Source organism: Anopheles marshallii, chromosome 2, assembly GCF_943734725.1.
Source record: "Anopheles marshallii chromosome 2, idAnoMarsDA_429_01, whole genome shotgun sequence".
Lineage (NCBI taxonomy): Eukaryota > Metazoa > Arthropoda > Insecta > Diptera > Culicidae > Anopheles > Anopheles marshallii.
In genome coordinates, this window is record NC_071326.1 from 86,134,031 (window position 1) to 86,152,069 (window position 18,039).

General features: G+C 44.1%; 1 protein-coding gene across 1 annotated transcript; it reads right to left on the minus strand.

Annotated features, from left to right (window-relative positions):
• Positions 1-835: 835 nt before the first annotated feature.
• On the minus strand, positions 836-13,662 carry LOC128707669 (RNA-binding protein 24-B-like). The gene is made up of 6 exons (XM_053802627.1): positions 13,414-13,662; positions 13,205-13,331; positions 11,757-11,820; positions 1,287-1,446; positions 1,096-1,183; positions 836-1,011 (listed from the first exon to the last, which is right to left on the minus strand). Exons 1-6 carry the CDS (start codon positions 13,660-13,662, stop codon positions 836-838), a joined length of 864 nt encoding a protein of 287 aa, XP_053658602.1.
• Between the last annotated feature and the right edge of the window lie 4,377 nt (positions 13,663-18,039).

The window sequence follows — 18,039 nt, forward strand, 5'->3', positions numbered from 1 at the left end:
CCCATGTCGTTTTCAAACGCTATGTATTGCTTAACGCCTAAGTATGTAAGTAAATAATGTGTTTTCATCCTCCTCTTCTCTCTACCTCTCTTTCTTCATTGGTTATTATCTCCTAGCTTCGGCGCGACTTCTCTCGAAGGAGTCCCTCGCTTTCTACAGTACGTTAAAACTAGTTGTATAATAAATAGAGTAAATTTCATTACTTGCTTTGTATGCTTGCGATATCGTTTCGTGCGATTGCTCGTACGACTCGTTTTTTTTTTTTTGTTGTTGCTCTTTACGTGTTTAGAGCCATCCGTAACCCAACCGGTAACAGTGGGTTAAAAAGATGTGCTTAAATATGTGCGAATTGCGATAACATGCGCTCTTGTGTTTTGTTTTTCTTCTTCTGCTTAGAAAAGGATGAATGGTGGGAGCATTAATTGAGGGCAATTAATTTGATTGATTGATCAGCTGATTCTTCATTTGCATTGCTTATCGCCTACTATTTGCATGTCCGTACACATATGCTTAAGGGGTTAGCTAAGTAGATTTAAAAACTATCCCGGCTAACTAAAAATAATTCCCAATATGTTTTGTTTCTGCATGGGGGTTGCATTTCTGTTTCCTTTTTTATATTCTTTTGTTTGTATGTTTGTTTGTTTTGGCTGCCTAATATCATGCGCTTACGCTTTTTCCACCTCCCGCACAGCAATTCCGTTTCCGCCCGCAGATGAGATGAAGGGTGAGTACCTGCATGCTGCTGCTCGTGGCTTCAGCTTTCCTACGCACGCTTATCGTTGACGCCACCGACACCGTCGAACAGCGACAGCATCAGCGCTTGTGGTAGTAAATATTATTGCAGTCTAGCCTCCTGGAGCGAAGCACCGGTCGCATTCTGATAGGGCGATAGGCCGGGAAATGCACCAGCCGCGGCGGCAGCTGCAGCGGCGGCAGCTCCCGCTTGCGGCAACGTGGCGTACGTGTACGGACCGGCCATGTATTGGGCGGCGGCAGCCGCTGCACCGGCAGCTATTAGTGCGAAAGATACAAACAACACATACGTTCATTAATGTTGACTGCTCACTCGGCACAATGGCGCAAAGGATTACATACCTGAAGCGCCGGACGCATAAGGATATGCATCGAATCCTGTACTGTACTGTCCCGGATATGGTGCGGCGGCGGCTGCTGCTACCGCATTCTACAGTCCCACATAGAAGATATCGAGTAAGAAAAACACAAGAAATCGAAATATTATTACATCCACACATACGCACAGTACTCGTTAGCGAGTTCTCACTTACCTGATATTCATAGAATTGACTAGTGGCGGCAGCAATGGCTGCTGCGTGCGACAACTGAGTGGCAGGGATCGGTACCAGTCCGGATGCGGTTGCGGCCGCACCTGTCGATCCACCCGCCGTGCCTAGATACGGCGTTCCATAAATGTAGGACGGTGGCACCCTGTGTCGCCCAGCCATCCACAGAGCAAAGATGATGCCAAGCGATCGGAAGAGACATAAAGGAGAAGATGGTAAGAAAGATCAATTATTAGTACGCGCGCCCAAACCATTGCGCTGCAAATGCACCATACACTGCAACCAACAGCAACAACAATTAAACAACATTAAAAACAGCAACAACAATTAAACAACAACAACATCAACAAACACAATATTTGCCAAACGCCAAACAACAGCAACATCAACGAAAAAAAAACACGTCTTGATTAGTTTTCAAAACGAAAGGTAAATATAGAGAAAAGTAAATCATAAAGTAAGGAACAAAATAAACATTGTGTAAAGAAAATAATAACAAACAAGTCAAAGTCAAAAAGAGATAAAAAATCAAAAAGTCATAAAACAACGCAAGAAAAACTAAAACAAAAACAAGAACCCATCAAACGTAACGCTCAAACGACGCATACCGCACGCTCAAGAGAGAAAAAAAGTAGGAGAAATATGAAACAAAATTCAACCAGAGACAAATCAAAACTCACTCGATGTTGAAAATAAAAATAGAGAGGAACATTAAAACAGTGTGACAGAAAATAAAAGACACAGCAACCAAAAGTTGATGAAAACCCAAAGAATCGAACCAACAAAACCGTGTTTTCGGTCATCAAAGATGATCAAAGAGTCGAAAATATGAAAGGGAATAAAATATTACATCACTTCTCAGGAAGAATTCGAATAGAATTCCCCAACAGTGGGGTGACTTTTCATCATCTCATCTCATTGTGACAGTTGTCAGGGCACGTTTCCTGCTTCGTATGCAACCGCGGCATACATATCTCTACACCAAATATTCACTATCCTACAAACACACACACACACTTACACACGCACACTATTCTCTACGAGGCTCTAAGGGAACATGACAAGTTTATCCGTCAACCATCTGTGACCATTCGTTAGAATTATTGATCGCGCACACCGAGACATCGGACCCAACCAGTGACAGCACAAACACACACAGTTTGCGCTTAAGTGTGTCTCAAAAATAGGACCGCCTTCACATTTGAGGGCACCGGCGAGCAAAACACTAAAAACGCTCACATTCTCCCCCCACCTCGTTTCGCTTGAACGAAGATTAAATAAAGTCCATAAAACAACCATCCGCACGCCCCATCGCCACCCCGGGCGCCATTTTAGAACGTCACTCTATCCGCCCACCCATTATTGTGATGTTCCCGATATGATCGCGGATCGTTGTGAGTGTTACACGGTGCTCACAAAATTACAGCCAACCATCGGCGCATAACACGGGAAAATGCGATCGCGAACCGATCGTACGCGAGATCCGTGAGTGTGTGTGTGTGTGTGTGACGGCCATCTTGTCGTCCATCGCACGAGCTTGGCACAAACGTGCTGAAACGCGCCGAAATTAACTGCGGAATGCATCATATTAATCATCGCAAAAGGGGAACCACGAACTTTTCCTGGCACATTAAACGAATTTCAACCTGGTCGATTGAATTTGGTCTGCTATTGCATGAAGGAACAAAAAAAAAAGATTGAAGGTGTTCAACGACATACTGATTAACTGTCAACTAAACCGCAAAACAGAACGCAAGTCGTGCGTTACGATGATGGCGGTGACCGGTTGCAAACAGTTTAATAATTAAATACCCTTCAGTAAAGGCAGCCAGCACGCAGTGGATGCATAATGAATTCTAAATTTATGCACACCGACTGTAAAAACAAATACACAAATAGTGTCCGAGAAACACGGCATCTGACAAAGGCAGATTTTAAAATACGATAGCTTAGAGTTCAAAATTCATTTCCGTGTTTTCATCAACTGCCAAACATCAAAGACAATTTGGTTAAAAAATGAAGAGCAATATTTATATCCACTATTCGGTTTATAACATCTAATGTTGGATCAATCTTAATGAATCTTTGAACTGGAAGAATGTTTCTGGATTTCTACTCCAAAGATGCATCATCAGAGATTCCTTAATCCATCGTTAAGGATTCAGGAACCATTAAGAATAAATTAATCATTAAAAATTCACGATTATTTCAGAACTAATTAATCTCTGAGGATTCTTCAATCTTTGAAGATTCATAGATCTTTGAGGATTCATTAATCTTTTGAGAGTCGAATCCTTATTTTCCAGACTACTCACTCAAGATTCATATGACTTTCCTCAAAAGATACAATAGGCACGACCCTAACTTGAACCAAAAGTATCTTTAAAAAATCATCTAAAGTATAATCTACATATCAAACCGAATCGAATACGCTAAAGTTACGTCGGAATACGACGAATCTTCGGCGAATTGCGTGGTTAAGGATCTGCCTACATCCGAGAACAATATTTGACCATTCGAAACCATTCGATTTTTTCGTCACATTGAAAAGACACGGCTTCAAGTTTCTTTGTTGAACTGCTCATTTAAGCCAAGTGAATCAACCGTACGAAATTCACCGGTCACAAAAGTTTACTCCACTCAGCGACTCAGGAATGTGCTCGATTTGGTTGGACCCATTTACACGGATTTAATTTGTCGCTGTTATTTACTGCAGTACAACGGCGGCCTTCAAACAGGCGGCAAACAAAGGATGACCACCATTATTACACAAAGGTTTATCGAATCCATTTGATGACCCCTATATATCGTGTCCGGTGCCATATCGTACGATAGTAATCTGCTGCCGGTGATGGATATTTAATGGTGAAGCATTCTTTACTGTACACAATCGAACGCAACACGTCACATTAATTCATCATTACATTCTACAGTGTGTTCATACATATATTCGGTTGATGATACGTTGCACATGCAGCAAATAGAATCATTCTTCGCTGCGATCATCTACCTTCCCATCCGAAGGTGTAGTGTGATGGGCTGCGAGATCTTCACACGACCCTGCGATCGGCTCGCGCCTGTCACGCTTTAGCTGCAACCGCGGACATTCCGGACCGCTCGTATGGGACATTTCTATAAATATCCCGTCAGCCTGCTTCGCTCTTTGTACTTCTGCACCGCTAGAATGTCCCGCTGGCAAACGGTCCCGCGTACGATCGTGCACTGAAAATATACACACTTCGCTTCATCGCTGACGGATGGTTGCAACTCTAAAAGTCTTTGCGACTTCGAACCTCCGACTCAGCAATCGTTCGGTTTGCCGGAACATCTTCGCAATCATGAACGTGTTGTTGTTGTTGTTGTTGGGCACGGTGCGATGGGGATGGTATAGGATGGGGGGGGGGATGTTGGGTGGCTCGTGTGCGCCAAGACCCGAGAGCCATATTTATTTGTATTTTTAGAAAACTCTGCTCAAAACTGCGCCCCGCTTTGGCAAGACAACGTTACGACCCCCCGATCGTGTCTCCCTGCCCCTCTGTACTCCTCTCCCCCACCTCTCCCCGACTGTGCTGCCTGGGTGCGATGTGTTTGTCCCAAAATCAACGAAGACATCTCATGCGCCTCTGTGTGTGTCGCTCAAGACTTGTTGACGATGAAGAGTTTGCCATCAGTACCGGTGCTGCGCACATTTTCCCCCATTTTCCGTTTTCTTTTGCCAACTTCCCTTTACCGGTCAACCGGCTAGTGACGATTGACATTTGAATTTTCCAACCGCATGTATATCTTCTGCGCCTTTTCCCTAATTGCTGCACACTACCTACACTATCCGCGCGGCGAGAGGGGAGGTTTGGTGCGGGAAATGAGTGCGCAAACCCCCTCTCCCTCCCCCCACTTCCTCTCCCTCAATGCGTCTTGGCATCCATCCGGCTGGCCGGACACATTTTCCACACTGAAGCGCGCGAACCAATTACGTAAATCGAAATAAATGCTGCAATTACGTTAATTCGATAAAAATCGCTTCAACACCGGGCGTAATCGGTGTATTGCGACGGTGTCTCTGTTGCGTTACCGTTGGCAACTATTACCGATGCGCGGTAACATATACAGAAAATTGATTAATACTTCCATTAATGTACCCGTGCCCGTGCCCCGTGCATGACACTCAGCGATATCCACTAAGATACACTATTTCGGGCGATTTGCTCTAGTTCGTTTTTTTTTTGTGTTGTGTTTCCATTTTCAAAACCATTTCATTTCTGCTTTCGAAATGTCCTTTTGATGACGACCGATGAGTCAACCCCATCAAACATATACATATATCACTGACACTTGCAATCCAATGTTGCGAAGCCTTTATTGTCACTTTCGATGCGATGATGAAAGCTTGTACAGATCGTAGATAAAGCCTGTCCCTTAGCAACCTTACGAACTATAAATATACCCCCGAGTACCGAAGGGGAATAGTGGGTGGTCATTACATGACATCCACAGTCTCGATACTTACACCGTTTCAAGTTTTATCACCCTATCGATGATTGTGTCAAGTGTTTTCTATCCATTTCAATTCTGTTTTTTTTTGTTTCTCCATCTGCTGCATGTCCTTTTTCGCATGGTTGCGCATTCGCAAACCCTGCAGGCAAAGTAGCGTCCCACTCGATGCGAGTTCCCTCTCTGTGCCTAAGTGGACCGCGGATGATCGGTGGTAAAAATCACGTTTCTTTCGGCACGAAACCGAACAGACGGGCCGTCACTTCCGTTCACCGCTGGCGCTGATTGACGTCAGCTGGTTTGGGAATGTGGACAGAGGGACACCCCGACGGATCCATGCCGTTGATAGAACGGCACCGTTTTTCCGTTCGCCTTTGTCGTCAAGAGCACGGTTGAGTAATACTACATGCTCACGAAAGAAATTAGAAGAGGTGTTTCGTGTCGCGATTGTTCTTTAACAATCCTTTTGCAAGATTTCGCTTAAAAGCAAACGCCGACCGAAGAAAGATGATCGTTACATGATGTGGTTTATATTGTTTGAACTTGTTTCCGCTTAAAATAAACACACAAATAACTGAAACTGCCATCGTAATATGGACCGAAAATAGCGAAAAGGGGTGGTGCGATCGGGTTTCACAGTTGGAGGAAAATGTTTCAAGTGGATATATCACGGCTTGGTTGATGGCATGAAGTGACACTAGAATTGTATCATATTTTCTTCGTCTATCTAGTTAAGTTAAATAAAAAAGTAGCCTTAGTAGTAGTAGCTTAAGAAAATCTTCCCAAACAATCAAAACAATTGTTAAATATTCCTATCATATGATCACAAATTATCGGTACATTTTCTATAAATTATATTCATGTTCTGTTAGTTTTGTACTTCCCTTTTTGTATTTGTTAAATTGCAGTAAATAATGTTTAACCGTTTTTCTAATTTTATTCACTCCATCACGCCAAACAAACCCGAAAGATGAAACGTATTTAGCTCTCAAACAACAAAACACACAACAATGCACAACACAATCGCACTTCAATCGCTGATGTACTCCATCAAACCAAAAGCATATGACTAAGAAAACACCACAAAAACAACAGCAAAACACACTCGTGAATGTGGCAAAAAAAACCCAAAAAAGAAAACTGACATTGTGGCAGAGCACCGCTAAACATCGAGGCACAAAAGCAACGAAAATTGTCAAACGTCATTCAAAATGTCGCAAATTTGCCTTTTGTGCAAAAGGCAGTAAACTAGTACACCACACCTTTCCGTGCCGTTTGCTTTTTTGTTTCGTTTTGTTTTTTTGTTTTACTTTCACCTCCATAGAGTAAAGTTATTTACGCTATTTATTGAAGGGATTTCGCTCGGTTAATGAAACCAATCCTTTAAACGATGACGCAAACACAATTCTTTGCGTCGTCGCTCCGTTTTGTTTTTTCGCCGACTGTTTGTATTAGCATTCTTAGCAGTTGAAACTGACCGAGTTAAATAGGAACAACGCCACAAACACTCTAAGCTCTAGCTAAAGGTATCGAAATGTCACACGAACGACAAAATATAGGAAAACAACATTTAACGAAACGAACAAACGCAAAACAAGCGCTCTATGCCACCGCCAAAGGAAAAGCGACACACCAAATGGATGGAGCGGACGATTACTCGTGGTATTCCAGGAGGGGGATGAAACAAAATATCCTCACATTCGTGCGTGTTTGCAGTTAATCTTAAACCCATCGGCACCAGCGATTAGAGGGCAGCTGCCGAGAAATGCACGCAGCAGCAGATCGCTTCTCAGCCGAACGGGGAGAGTTTGGGTAGTAGTTGCACCTTGAAGAAGATAATTTATAGATTCGAGCGTAAGAGCGTGATTAAAGTTTTGGAAATAGAAGGAATTTTTTGCCATCAACCGCGGGACACTTTCGCCACCTTGAGGGCCATAACGGTTAAAACAACAGCGCACGATAATGCACATAGATTGTTTAAATTTTTCATCAAATGTAAATGTATACATATTTTCTACCGGTGGAACATTATATAAAGCTAGTATTTGTTTTGTCTTCTATTTCATTTTATGCAGAACAACACACGAAACAGACCATTTCTCAGTCATCAAGATAAAACTAATTTGTGAAAGTCAATTTCACACTGCTGCTGGAACCTCTCTCGCGATGCACAATCCGAATTGCATACGCAACACACAACGTGCCGTTAACATTTGGGTGGAAAGCAAAAGGTTGAAATACTATATTTCACCACACCAGCGAACGAGAGCAACAAATGATCATGCCTGATCTCATCAAAATGCAAACATATTCCGACCGCCGGCTTGTAACGCTTGCCACACGTGTACGACTGGTACAGAGGGGTGGGGGGTGGGGCGATGCCGGTGGAGTGGACAACAAGTTGAGGGAAAGCAATTGCAATGAAAAGCAAACGAGCAGCCCAAAATTTTATTTTACCGCAATCAAAATAATTTTAGTTCCGCGTGGCATGGCACGCGATAAAGCGCGTACGGGAGTTTGCCGCTCAACGGCAACATACACACACATCCGGAAAAGTTCACCCGATCACACAAATAACGGACGAACGTCACATCAGGCCCGGTTCCCGATGGTCAACGCGCGTTAAATAGACCATGGCCCACGAGCGAGGTGAAATGTGAATCATGGCCATTTTATTTGACGATCTGTTGCTTCGTTTTCCTTGTTTTTATTTGTTGTTGCAGGTTTCTACTGGCTTGTATTACAACCCGCTTTGAACTAGATACAACTTCAAACAGAAACCCAACGGCACATCATCACGGCACCGTGTGGAGCAACCGGGAGGACACGGTGAAAAATGGAAAACAAAATGAGAAACACACTGACACAACCACAAAGAAAATACACACACACACACCACACCAACCAAACGCACACCCACACGCTCACGTTGGGGACACCCGCGCAAACGGACACACACACACACACACACGCTCACACTAAAAGAGCAACAACAATTTAAAAAAAAAAGAACAAAACCAAATCGATTTGCCACACACACGCACGCACACGAACGCACTTCTCACCTCACATCGAGTAGTAGCGCGTGTAGAATAAATCACGACGGCGACGGCGACCACGACGATGGCGTTGACATACGCGCCACGAAGTTCACAATGTGTGGCGCTTTGTGTATGTGTGCGGGGCCGAAAAGGGGGTTGTTCGGAGGCAATGTGACGAAGCACATGAATTGTTCATCGAAAGCGCACATATTTCCACCCACCACCACCCCTCTCACCCCCTGTGGGTGGTGTCGGTGGGGGTGGACGCGTTACAGGTAACATGACGTTTCGAATGCAACACGTACCACCGAGCTAACCTGATTGTTGTTTGGAGAAAAACGGAGTTAGAGCAGGGAGTGGTTTCGATTTAAAAACGACGCAAAATAAAACAAAACTATCGCAATGCAAACTCATGAATATCTAGCGATAGAAGAAAAACGAATAACACAAACAAATTCACGCACACACACACACACAAACGGACAAGCTTCCCCGTAGTAGTTCTACGCCGAAGGTATAGAAAGTGCACAGTTCAAATGCAAAAAATAAAAAATAAAACACGTGAAGGTGTGTGTGTGTGTATGCGTGCGTTTGTGGAAAAGATAGAAAATGGAAAACAACCCGTCTCACTCATTGGGAAAAATCTAAAAAAAAAAACATCATATCAATAAGACTCCACGGCAAAGTAGTAAATAAAAGTGAACAAAAATAAATGGAAAAAGTCTAAAACTCACAAAACCACAAATCTAAAATATACAACCAAACAAAATAAACCAAATCACTGCACTCGATAGAATCAAACCAAAAAAAAACGCAAATAACTGGAATGGTATGTAGGAGACTCTATAACACTTCATAACGAATATGAGAAAAAAAGGATAGCGAACCGAAAACGGAAAACTGTATGCAAAGTAAGAAAACACATACGTGAAGAAAAGGGAGTTCAGAAAAAAATAACATAAGAAAACGTAAAATAAAACGCAAAAACGAACGAAAACCAAAATGAAACAACTAAAAACACAACAAAACACAGAAAGAACACAAAGAAAACTGCAAAAATCTGCCCACGCAAAAACCACTCTCTCGCTTCAGATCGCTTTTAGAAATTACATGAACGCACTGGGCGACCGACCCTCGACTGACCCCGGACACTGGACACGTACGGGTACGAAGCAATTGGCGCCACGAAGCGCGAAGGGGCGCGACCGGGAATGGGGTAGCTTTTCTTAACCTGCCGCACGACACGGGCTGCAAACAAACACGGGATGAAAATGGATGGTAGAGAGAAGAGGAGAAGAAATGAAACAGATGAAACACAGCATATAAGTATCGTACAACCGTATGTAAACGTGTTCCCGGTGTTTTGCAACATCACATAAATAAAAAAAAACCCCGATACGATCGATCCTACAAGGCAAAGAATAATAGCTTCTGAACCAAAAAAAACTCCCCAACAGTCATTTGCACTGAGACGCAAACAGTGTTTGTGTTGCTTTATTTAATATAATATAAGACTCCACTTCCAAATAAGTGCTACCTCGTGGCTTGACGTAACGCTAGCAAGAACTTTAAAAGTTCACCAGTCACAGTCGTCGACCACAGTCACAGTGAGTGTGTGCGATGGGAAGATTTCTAAATAAAAACCGCAATCAATCTTTTTTGCCGTGTGGTAGAACAAAATAAAAACAAAACTATCGCCAAGACAGCACAGCGCGAGGAACCGTGGTCTACCCTGCCAGAGAGTCTAACTCCGGCGGAGGCAACGACACTATATCCCGGCGACCGGGTGACATATGCGCCCAACCAGTGACAAGGAACGGGAGCTTAATTAACGGGCCCGCTCGGACGGTGTTCAAACTGATTTTCCCCGCAGAGGAAATTTATTCCCGTCCAATCGACGACAGTTGCACCGACGGTTGTGAGAATTTTCCCTCAGGTTCCGTTGGCTGTTTTTCCCCCCCACTTATGGCAGTCACACTGCCATGGGAATGGGCAAGACTATATCACCGCCCAACGCGACTAATGCGTAAGCAAGAGCGAGTGCGATGTAGAGGAAAAGTTTGGAAAACTATGTGCCTATTTTTAGGATAACGTCTCGCCGTAACGTGTGTGTGTATGTAGCGCCCAGTAGCGTACGGGAGGAAATGATTGCGAGGAACGATCACCGGTACCGTTCGGTCGCGTAACAGAGTATGCACTAAACAAAACAGTCTACGGCACGTGAAGGTGCAGTACGGTTGAACGTCTGCCGTTTTGCAAACATTAATTTCAAATTATATTACTCTTCGCACACTAATGGGACACCAGGCGTCTCCATTAAAGCTATATATTGTACGAAACTGTCGGCCAAACTATTTTCATAATTGACATCAAGTGTTAACTTCCGTTTCACTAATTTGAATTAATTAGTTATATGTACTACTATTGTTCCACAACTATGGATTTTTTTAAACAAAAACAAGACATTATTTTTCTTACATAGTTATGCTAAAACTTAACTCTTTCCATCAAATAATTTATTTATAAGACTTTTAACGGACCTTATTTCGTTTCTACTTAAGCCATACGGTGTATCAATGAAGTTACTTGGTTTCGCTTTTCGCTACATAATAAAAAAAATCTTTTCGATTGTCCTTATGTTATGCAGGACAATTCGTTTCATTTCAAAAGTTCCACCTTACGCTAACCTACCCCAATCGAACCTAACATTAAAATCCCACCCACCCCATCACATTACATTGCTGATGATGCCATTTGGCGGACAGATTTGGCATTACACAGAGAAAAATGAAGAGAGAAAGAAAGAGTAGAAACACGGCATTTGTCGAGGACGAATACACGAGGAAAGTGACGAAAGTATGGGGAGTAGAGAGGAGTAGGGTAAGGGGTAGAAGAACACAGATGCACTTCCAGCAAACGCACTTACCCGTACTGTCCCGGTATCACTGGATAGCCAGCCGTCCGCAGTCCTGTCGTGGCGAACGGAAATCCTGGAATAAGAAGGAACAACAGAAAAACAATCATAAAACCAATAAAGGCACGCCAACAAACGGTACACGGTAGCGATTGGTTAGTAGCGCAAGGACGAAACCAATCGTAAAACTTAACCGAACGAGACACTTTGAGGTGAAATCAACAGATATAACATCAACGGGAATAAAGTTCCAAACAATATAATCAACATACCAATCATTCAAGCCGGTTGTAAAGGAGCGGTGTTAAAGTGTTGTGCAAAACACAGTTAAATCCTATTCATTAAAATTGCATTGCCATACCAATCGCTCCAGCAACGGTTGGAGCACGTGGATTGCCTAATGAATCCACCGCTTCTGCACTAATCAATACCACAAAGCTTATCCACCGTGCGGCACATCAGTTTTACACGTCACCGTTTACGTAGCAACATCAACATTGAGTGCCCGAAACGGAGGTGCAATGTGCAGAACTACAACCTACGAGAAACAGAAAAAAAACAACCACCGAATGAACCCTGTTTCACACTAACGCGGTCGAAACCAGCGGTGGCGACTATCAACAACAACAAAAATCCCCAAGCGTGCACTGTCTTGCCTGACCTCGACACAAAGCAAGGCAGAAATGTGGAAAAAATTGATTTACTTTAATGATTTGTTTACTCGCTGTTGGTACGCTCGTTTGCAATGACTTCTGTCATCGGTTGCGCTTTACTCAACCCGACGGCCGATTTCCCGTCCGAGCTTCACGAAACTTCACCTGACAGCTGACAGTATCCGGCACAGGCGGGAAGAGCCGAGGGACTAACAGACTGTGGAGAAGCAGACAAAAAATGGAATTGCCGGGGCCGTCAAACCAGCGAAAAATAAACGAACTACGCTTTCAACGGTTCCGTCTAATAGAACGCGCAAAAGGCCGGTGAGTTTTTTTTAATGCTGCGGCGTGCTGTACAACAGTAGAGTTAAGGGCGAAGATTGACATCCGCGCTGTAGTGTTGCTTTTCATCGCGCCCATCGAAGGGTAATAATCCTTCTTCAGGGTCTGACGCGGACTTAAACATGAAGTCGGCTAGAAAAAAAAAGACAAGCAACCAAGCTCAGAACAACCAACTTGATTTTAAGTTGTAGGCAAAACTTTAGACCCACCACCTTGCGCGCCATATCATCTACGATGGTCTACGTCTAGACAATCGGTGCCAAATTGCGTCAAGCGTTAACTCTTGTTGCACCTTATTTACAGCCATCTGCCTTAGAAGCCATCCATCCTGCCTCCAGTGATTTAATCCGGGTAAGAAGTGCATGAGTACTGCGCTCTAGCAGATGGTCCCAGATGGCGGGACTAACTAACGCCGAGCGACAACACCACAAACAATTCATTTTCCTAATGGACACACGTGCTCACCTTGTGATGCATTTCCCCGCGGTTTGGCGCCCAGTATCGCGAGATTCACGTTCGCTTTCCTGCCATCGATGATCGGGTTCGGTTCCTTGCAGGCACGCTCGGCACTCAGTCTATCGCCCATAATCACCTGATTGAGAAGACGGAATCGTGTGTTAGTACGGGGCGGGGGAAAAAAAGATGCACACCTTCCAACGTGCTCCAACACTTACGAATCCATAGCCCCGACTTTTGTTCGTCGTGCGGTCGGTTATCACAACGGCCTCCTCTATATCGCCGTACACGCTAAAGTGCTCCCGCAGGCTCTTGTCGGTCGTATGGTACGGCAAACCACCCACGAACAGCTTCGTCCAAGTCGTGTCTTTCTGTGCGCTCTGTGATGATGTCGTCGTGCCAGTGCCGCCCGATTGCACCAACGCCAGTGCAGCATCGGCCGCATCCGGGGACACCTGCATCAGCATTTTGTAATCCAGCTTTACTGCCCTTTACCAGCAAATCTGCTGCACTGTTGCACTTGCAATATTCCTCAACGCTGGGTGCGTTTCTGCCGCTATTCACACCTGTTTCACCCCGTACGAAGTGGGGTCGATGGTTGCACGGAAATGTGTTTTGGAGATACTATCTGCAAATAAAACAAAACAAACTTTAATTAATTAAAAGAGTAATACAGCTGCTAATGTTTCTATTTCCAACACGATATTGCACAATGTAAAAAAAAATTTCAATTAAAACAAAAACCAAGAAAGTATCCCTCTTTGTGAGAAAATGTGCTATCAACCTGTTCCCAGTTCCGTGTTTGCTTAAACTAAACACAGCTAACTGAAGGGTTCGGACTCGAATCATAAATTATAAACAGCCCTACCCGTTACTGAACGGTGCACAGTGCCCTGCAAAGTGCTGCCAAAGAAGTCACCGGATAGTGTGTGGACGATGTCAAAGAACAAACAGCGAATGACTCTTATGCATAAAACCGCTTTGAGCGCACGGACCGAACACTTTTGTTTGCAAGACAGCCAACTGATAGGCATCGTAAAGCACCCACTACTACCTTCGGAAGGTAATTTGATACCTTCTGTTTGGGTTTTTTTTTTTTGTACGTCTGCTTTTTGTACTTCTTGCTGCTACTTGAAACATACAAAAAGGGAAGACATTCGTCTGTTGAATCTCGTTGCATGTGTCAAAGTATGTTTCATATACTGCTCAAATTTGTTTTTTTTTTTAGCTTGCTCGTTCAATAACTCCAACAAAACGACATCGTCTTCCAGCACACGTAGGGTAGGGCTTGGAACGTTCATTTCTTCTTTTAAAACAAGGGCTTGTATACGAAAATAAATGCTTCTAGTTCTGGTTTTTATGCTACCAAGACGCTACGGAAGGTGGTTTAAGTTTATGAATTCGATACTTCCGCAAGAAGTTTTTGCCGGAATCGTGGCGTGGCCTAGTGTTTCACAACCGTTTATACAGTACTACAGCGTTGGGCTACGAAATGTTGTATTGCTACCTGTAGTGTGTCGTTATGTTACTCCTCGTAGAGAACTAGCACGGGTTCGAATTAGTTAAACAATAAGTTGCACGAACTCGCCGCTCTCCACAGATAACTGTCCAGCTCCTAGCTCTTACTCACTCAACTACACAAGTTGCTCACACGAGTACGAGTTAGTTGAACGATACATTCCACGAGCTCTTGGGCTATTTTCGGTGCAATTTACACGAGTTATTGCTCATGAGCGAGCTGTCGAGCATCTAGCTCTTACTCATCTCATCCATACTAACTTAATACTCGTGAGCTCTTGAGCTTGTTCCAATCTTCCGACAGAGCTACCACGGGAGCTACCGCTCGTGACATAGCTCTCCAGCTCGCAGCTCTTGCTCACCTTACCAAGATGGGTTATTAACTAATTGTCACACGAATTCAAGTCAGTTCAACATTAAACATTGCAAACTTGCGAGCTAATCTCGGTGTGATTTACGTAAGCTACCGCACTCGTGATCCAGTTCTAGTGTAATTTACGCGAGCTACCGCTCTCATGAGCTAGCTCTACAGCTTCTAACATTTGCTCAACTTACCCAGATGAGTTATTAACTAACTACACGAGTACTCACCCGAGTACGAGTTAGTTGAACGATAAATTGCGTGAACTCTTGAGCTTGTTCCCAAGCAATCTACTGGAGCTACCGCTCATGAGCTAGTACACCGCAGAGTCGCTCACTCACTTCGTCCAGATGAGTTAATTGACACTAAAAAGGTTTTTTTGAGGGCAGTGTTGCAATAACTAGATAACACCGTATTCAATTTCCAGATAGGCGATTTCAGTACTCTCGAACATTAACGATTTAGTTACAACCAAAAAAATATAAATAATACATCAGTTCACAAACAAGGTTTGTACTTAGTTTCACAACAATGCAATCACTGAGCTACGTAGTACACATTCACTGTCCCAAAACGATCGCCAACCGCTCCAGACAAACGAACGACATTCGGCTCTTCAAATTAACTCTTCACGCATGAGAACTCGCACCAATTCTATGTTGGTTTTTTCTTCTTCTTGCTCTTTTTCATTAATATGCGCTCCCGAGCAGAGGAACAAAATGGATAAAGTAAGCGCACTCCACGCACTACAATGCGACACACAGTATAGAATGGCTCGTGCCGTTCTCTCGCCGGCAACGACAAAACCGATGTCGAAACGTATCGCAAGTTTGGTCAACCGTGCAGAGCCCGGAACAATGGGTCCTGTGGTGCAATTGAATGCCGTCGTACCGCTACAAGTGCGAGCTTCAAGGTTTTAAATGCTTTCCTTCGCCTGTCAAATATTACATTATACGGTCCGCTATGGAGTCCCACCGATCGGTTTCATACACCGATAGTTCATAAATGTTACTGTCAATCCGATGTTTTTTTTTCCAATATCGAGCTGATAAAAAAACAATGCTTGTACACTGGGGGGTTTACTTTTCAATCACTTTCCATTCCACCAGGTTTTCGAACGATCGCCACCCTTTATTCGGACCGTCTGGGTGTCACCCAGGCTCTGGCCCTTGCCTGGTGGTCTGGAACAGTTTTGTGTGTTAATGATATGAGAAAGGCCAAGCTGCGAGAACCCAGAAGCCTTCATAAATTATATTGAACCCTTTGTTGGAACCACCTTGTACCTTCGGCATAAGCACATATCCGATATTATGCGTTTCGAGGGAAGCGTTTGTCCGGAAACCGGATGGTACACCGTTCAGCCACGGTTGATTGCACCTCGTGGGCTTCCCTACGGGTTTTTCCACACTGGAATAACTATTTTAAAAACTGCCCCTTCGGGCACAACACCGCACCCCCCTGCGTCGATCTATCATCGTCGACATTGTCATCGGCATCGGTATCATCCATAACCTCCAACTATCTACCGGCGAGTTTCACTCTCACTCACTCACAACACTTTCTGCTGATGACAGTTGCGTTTTGATGGCAAACCCGGCATCAGACGGTGCTGTTGGTAACGTTACGGGCTTTCATTTAAATGTTGTTCCCCTCACCGGCACAACGGCCTCTAACGATAGAAAGGAAATACTCTAAAACAGAGAAAGCCCACGGGAACATACAACTCCCCCTTTCCGAAGCCAGGAAGCCTTAACCGATTGGTTCTGTTTCACGATACTTCTCAGTACCCGTGGCAGTTAGGCGAACCCTCCAGCACGCCCGGGTGTGGTTTACAATTTCCAAACACGTTCATCACATTGATTGCACTTTTTTTTTTGCTTTACTCTCCAGAACGTCAGTCCAGTGTTGTTCCAGTACGCTCCGATTGCAAGGAATGGCAGGACATTAGGGAACGCGCGTACTTGCCCCGTTCTATCCCTCCCCCCCTGTCACAAACATGCTTTACTGCTAGCACTGGGGGGGTACATCCCCTTACCAAGAGGAGTTAAAATTGTGCTTCATTGGAAGTATGGCAACATTAAACAAAAAAATACGCTGCGATTTTTTTTCTATTCCACTCCACTCGAGCGCGTTTTTTTTCCAGACACTCAGTTTTTCTTATCACTGACAACTGAACGACATTTGTGCGACGCGAGCGATGGTTGCATACCAAACGAATACGGCCAACCGAACGATGATTTCCACGATGCCCGGTACGCTGTGTTCCGGGTTGGAGGGAGTTTTCATGTTGATCACGGAACGGGCACCCGACAACCCCCAACGCAAAGCGGTACCCAACGGTACCAACGGTGCCTCCTTAATTGTTGTATTTTATCATCGTTTTAAGCCAAACCAACTGAAGCGATCGTGTGACCACTGCTTTTCGACGCTTTCATAACCTTCAAACTTGTACGTAAAAAAAAAAGAATTCTACATTAGTCCTTTGCTCGATGGTTTTTGCTTCATCCATTCTCGTGTATCCGTTCGTACGCGAGCATTATGATGAAATTATTTTTAATGCCATTCTCGTTAACTTTTCGTTTTAAGTCAGCGAGACGGTTACCGAGGGCGGCATTCTAAGCCTTTAAAAGAATTGCTTTAATCCAAGCGCGAGACATTTGTTCTACGGCGACGACGCTTCATCATTTCCAATAACGACGTGATGATGTTTCCGGGATGGGGGCATAGCAGTAGACTTGAGTACACTTCCCCCGTTTGCCACGCTGAAGGATGCTCCCAGCCCAAGTACAGCAGTACACCCTCCAAATCAGTGAGCGAATTAATGTAGCGAAAAGGCAAAGATAACACCTAACGCAGCAGAGCGCATTAATACCCGCCCCGTCCGACGTACAGTTGAAGGGACAAAAGTGTCAAAATTAAACGCTCGTTTCAAGAAGAAACACGATGGGAATGGGCAGACAAAAGC

What these genes read in the sequence shown, in the direction of transcription:
- LOC128707669 (XM_053802627.1), bottom strand. Translation starts at nt 13,662, where the DNA reads ATGCTGATGCAGGTGTCCCCGGATGCGGCCGATGCTGCACTGGCGTTG. An exon ending in AAAGTCGGGGCTATGGATTC is followed by an intron (nt 13,332 to 13,413) that starts GTAAGTGTTGGA and finishes CTTCTCAATCAG; the next exon opens with GTGATTATGGGCGATAGACT. An exon ending in TTATGCGTCCGGCGCTTCAG is followed by an intron (nt 1,012 to 1,095) that starts GTATGTAATCCT and finishes TCGCACTAATAG; the next exon opens with CTGCCGGTGCAGCGGCTGCC.